At 36.2% G+C, this 5,238-nt stretch overlaps 1 protein-coding gene across 1 annotated transcript in view; it reads right to left on the reverse strand.

Moving 5' to 3' along the window:
* Positions 1-235: 235 nt before the first annotated feature.
* Positions 236-5,238, reverse strand: part of ARSB (arylsulfatase B) — a 66,294-nt gene continuing 61,291 nt past the window's right edge. Inside the window, exons 7-8 of the mRNA XM_010175213.2 lie at positions 1,066-1,194; positions 236-501 (exon numbers count right to left, since the gene is read on the reverse strand). Coding sequence (XP_010173515.2) covers positions 236-501; positions 1,066-1,194 — 395 coding nt within the window. The remainder of the gene's footprint in view (positions 502-1,065; positions 1,195-5,238) is intronic.

Genomic DNA, 5,238 nt, shown 5'->3' on the forward strand with positions numbered 1-5,238 from the left:
ACAGATTTATAATTTTACGAACATTTCACATATGATTGTTGGGAAGGAGAGAGTGGGAAAAGACTGAAATAAGATTCCCAACATATTTTAAGAGTAAGAAATACTGAATTACTCAAGGAATGAGCTCACAATCAGCAACAGTTTAATAAACAAGGTAAGAAATATGTGACTAGGACCCTGAATCCAGAAACCAGACTCTGGTACATGATTATTTTGCAGGACCCAGTGCTGTGCACTATGCCCAAGGACCCCAAGCCCCAGTTGCTGCTGGATCACAGTGGGGATCCTCATCAGGGTAAAACACGGGCACTGAACGTTTATAATAATACTGAAGTCGTGACAGCAGTTTTTCCACTACATGAGGATATTTTTCAGACAAATCATGTTTCTCTTCAGGATCACGAACAATATCAAATAGCCATAATCTCTTTGTTGGTGGATCAGATGATTGAATCTTTGACTCATTGAACAAAGATGGTGGAGGGAACCAATGACTGCAACCTGCAGAGACAGGAACAGACCAAGGGTTAATTCTCAGATGTGAAGCAGCAGTGTGGAGACATAGAGTTATACTGTAATCAACAAATTCACTAGATCTCTTCGTAAGCAACTGGCCAGTGACTGTTGCTGCATTCCTTAACTGTAGCCCAGCACCAGAGCCTCTCTACCCCAGGGCCACCTGTACTGGAGGTTCTATTCATACAAAAAAGCTGCATCATTTGGATTCAAACTTCCATGTCACTTAATTTCCTATCAACTAATTTAATGGACTTTCTTCTTGGACTCAATGATCCCTATGGGTCCATTCCAACTTGAGATACTCTATGATCCTGTGATAGTTTTTCCACTATTGTGAAAGTCATTTGTATTCAAAATATTTGCAAAATGAAAGAAAATGTTGTTTGGATTTTAGAAGTGCCTCTTCTAGATTTTTGCACGTTATCAAAAACCAGAGAAGTTAGCAGAATAACTAAAAGAAATTAAAATACATTAAACAGGATTAAACTGTGTTTGGGGCAGCTGGGAGATATGACACTCTGCACCAAAAAAGAGTTATTTTGTTACCTGGATATCCAGTTAGTAACTTCCATTTTCCACGTCGGATTGCTGCATGCATGGATATATTGAAAAGTGTATCATGCCACGGAGAAGAATTGTTCTGTGGTAAAGATGTCCTGTTGTCAATGCCAAGACCTTAATGAAACAGTAAACTGTTAGGTACATTGCATATGCATGAAGTAATTTTTAGGATTATGTTGGAAAATAAAGCACTGTCATCCATTTATTTTTATGTATTGGATAAAGAATTTGTTATATATATGTGCAAAGATACACTGGACATATTTAAACTCAGAACTTGAACTACAACCCAAAAAGCTACCAGTGGAAAATGTCATACCTGAGTCCAGCTAACTCAACTCACTTCACATATAAGTATTATATGTGTATCTCGTATATCTATGTTAAGAATGCTCATTATTGGAATTGCTCAATTTACTGACACAAGTGCCTGTATCTTTTGCCATTTAGGAATATAAGATTGAAAGATCTCCTGAATCTATGCAACTACTTTTAATTCTCTTAGATAACTTCAGGGACCAAGTCCCAGGTCCTGATTTGTACCCACACGCACAGAGCTGTCTCTTTGGACTGAGCTGGCTATATTCACACAGACCCATGTCTGGCTAGCAAGGTACCTCTATGGCATGACACAGTGTGAAGCATGTCTTAATGCTGCCTTTGGCAGAGTCGCATAAGATGTGGCCCCATATCCAGATACTGCAGAAAACTCTCAAGTGTCAAGGATGTGCAAATTCCCTCTCAAAAGAAAACCTGAACTCCTTATAGGAGGAAGCTCAGAAAAAAAAAGTAACTTGCATACACCAGGGATGCTCAGGAGAGCAGTTGTCTGCTGAAAAAAGGAGGGAGGCAGACAGACACTCCAGGAGCATCCAAACCATCTTGCTTATCAGCTTTCATAAACAAGATAGGAGTTTAAGCCATAAAATCTAAGAGTTTTATATTGACTGTATTGGTTGATACCTGTTTTAGTAAAAGACTACTAGAAGGCAACTCTACAATCAGACTAGAAGCAAAACATCAGGAGGTGGAGAGAAACCCATGCTGATTTTCTAGCATCTTTGAAGACTTTCAATCAGTTTAGGGAATTTGAAGGACTCAGCTGAAAAATTTTTGTCACTGAAATGAAAAAGAGAATTCACGAGATGTACAATGATCATGTGAGATCCAATATTAGATGCAGAACTAGAGGTTTCTAAAAAGAGTAAATTCTGTTCATCACAGTGGAGCAAATATACATCTGACAGAAAAGAGCAACAGAAAGTTTGGAAAGGAAATGCTGGGACACAATTTCTCTATTTTTATGAAGGTCCTGCTAAGTTTCTATATTGTTACTGGGCTTCACACTTTGAATCAGTTTTTCTTTAATAATCACATTGTGTGCATACCCAAGTTTCCTGTTTACATCAGACTTGTATAATGTTCCCAGATAAATAAAGCTATAAAAGGGGACTACTTGTTTAGAGTATGCATACACAGATTGGTGAGGACTCAGCTCATCTTAGATCATGAAGTACTGAAGCTGATGGTAAAAATAATCAAACCACTACAAAACCAAGGAAAACTTATAAATACTCCCAGAAGAAACTCTTCTGGAAGATAAATCCCCACATAGCCATGTGTTGCTTGTAACAGATATGAAACAGTTTAAAGATTAATATTGCTTACTTTTCAACATCATTATGTTATGTATTATTCTGTCATATTGTTTGCTACTGGAAATACTCATCTTTGCTATCTACTTTCCTACCAAAGAAAGAGCACAATCAGCAGATCAGAAAACACAATCATGTTTTTTAAACATTACGTCTCAAAATTATAATTAAGGCTCGGTCTAAAGGAAAAATTATGTGAGTTTGCATTTCTGATTTTAAAGTTTAGCATGGAGAATATGCTTCTGATTGCTGAGCTACAGTATGTGAAACCACAGTATTGCACAAGATAAATTATCTAAAATATTTCAAACAGTATGAAAGATTGTATTTTTAGATATACCTTGCAAAATATCCTTAGAATGCCATGCATGAGTCTTAAAATAAGATTCAAGACAATAATTTTTAAACCCTTTATTTGCTCCAAGTAACAAAACCAAGCTCCTAAAATAAGAAATACTGTTACCAGAGCTTGTAGTTGAAGTTGTTTGGTGGAATATAATCTTTCAGCAAAATTTATTGAAGGGAAAAGGATAAATTCCCTCATGTTGAGCTATTATAAACAAAACTCTGTCAGTCATGTTAACTCATCCATTGCAAGCATTTGTTTTGTGCCAAAGAAATGTACTGTCTATTATTCAGACAAGTGCATTGCTTCGCAGGCAGTACAGGTCAACTTTTTTCAGACATGTCAGCCATGGAAAACAGACTGATGCTTGTTTGAATGCTCTCTACATAGTATATTTAGAGTACTGACAGTTTATTACATTATATAAGCACCAGACACAGAACTAAGATAAATAAAAATACTGCTTGATATGAGTTCTTCCCATGATATGACTTTTACCTTAAGCTCAGTTATTCCTCCCTCATAAATTTACCTGACTTTCTCCTTCTCTTCACCCTGCTGTTAAACTTCTAGCTCTGTCTTCATTCTTCAGCTTCTGTTAGAGCAGGTGAAATGCAAAATGCCTGGGCAGTCTTCTCCTTCACTGTATGAATTTTCAGGGATTCCTTTTCCAATTTGGCAGATTAAAGGAGTCGCATTCTTTTTGTTTCCTTTGCAAGATAAAACATTCATTCCCATAGCATCTAAGCAGTTTTTCTCTGCATCTGTTCCAAATTGTTGGGGGTTTTTTTCTTCTTTTTTTCTTTTTTTTCATTATGGTTGACCAGGCAGTAACAACAGCCCCATGGACTAATTCAGCAGTCAGAGGACAGATGCTTTTTATTCATCTATGTAATCAAGCCTGCCTTCACATGTCTGCATACTCTCCTTACAGGCTTATATACAAAAAAAGGGATGCTTTTGCTTGCGCAATAGGCTGGACATTTTATTTTTCGTCTATTTGATCACTAGTGTATCAGTAGCTAATGAAATACTAAAGCTTTGTTTCTACCTTAAAAAAAAAATAAAAATCCCACAGCCTTTGCCATGAATTTTCTTATTTTCAAACAGAAGCCACTGTTTCCTGAAGCCCAACTTCGGAACCTCACTAGCTGCTGTAGTTCTTTTTAAGTAGTCTCTTGGTAAATGATACAACTGTTGTTAGTTAAGAAAGCAGTGAAATTTCATTCAGATATTTATTTTCAAGTATTTAATGCTACAACAAATTGATCTAAATATTTTAGTGGGGTTTTTTTGAGTCACGGGTCACCGAGAAGTATTCAAACAGCTTTTATATTTCTATAGAAAAACACAAGTCCTTCAGCAAATGTTGCCCTTGGTAAGTGATTTTGGAGTTTATGTCATATTTAAAGACAATCCTTTGTCTTAACAGCCTGAAAAATGGTTTCAGGATCAGGTATTAAAAGGAATTGAGGTGGCAAACTCCCACTACTAGAAGAAGCAGTTTATTAAGTATTTTAAAAGCCCAGCCCTTTGCTCCCTGTGAAAACTTCATCTTAGTTCTTTTATTTCCACTATCATACATTGTCTCTGTAAACAGATACATATACCAAATTAGGTTGTCAAAGCCTAAATAATCTTCAATAGCTAATTTGTATCTTCAAGAGACCTGATTTTTCAGAAGGCAAATGTCATCAACTCTGAAAAATATATGCAATATGCTTAGAAAGCATTTGTCAAAAATGTTAGCTGCATTTGGAAAAATAATTGGTGTTTTGATAATTTGAATATCCCATAGCATACTCTTCAGTCAGGACATAAAAAAATTTCCTCCCGCGTAAGTATATATATATTAACATCCTGAATGATGACCAGAGAATTCATGGGACTTTTCTAAAAAGTGAACAATCTTTCAATGCATTAAACCTTGCTAATGCACAAACATAAGTACAACAAAAGGCAAAGTAATGAACATGGAGAAAAAAACCCAATCCTCACTCTGCATATACAAAAGAATATGCTCTAAACAAGTTATTGCTATTTAGGGAAGAGTTTGCAAAGTTGTAATGAACAGCAATGTCCAGCAGCAGTCAAGAGAGGCAAAACCCCTAGGCCATCTCTTCACCAAGCCGAACAAACCAAATGACCTCAACCGCT

This window comes from Antrostomus carolinensis, unplaced genomic scaffold (genome assembly GCF_000700745.2).
Source record: "Antrostomus carolinensis isolate BGI_N321 unplaced genomic scaffold, ASM70074v2 scaffold309, whole genome shotgun sequence".
In the NCBI taxonomy this organism is placed as follows: domain Eukaryota; kingdom Metazoa; phylum Chordata; class Aves; order Caprimulgiformes; family Caprimulgidae; genus Antrostomus; species Antrostomus carolinensis.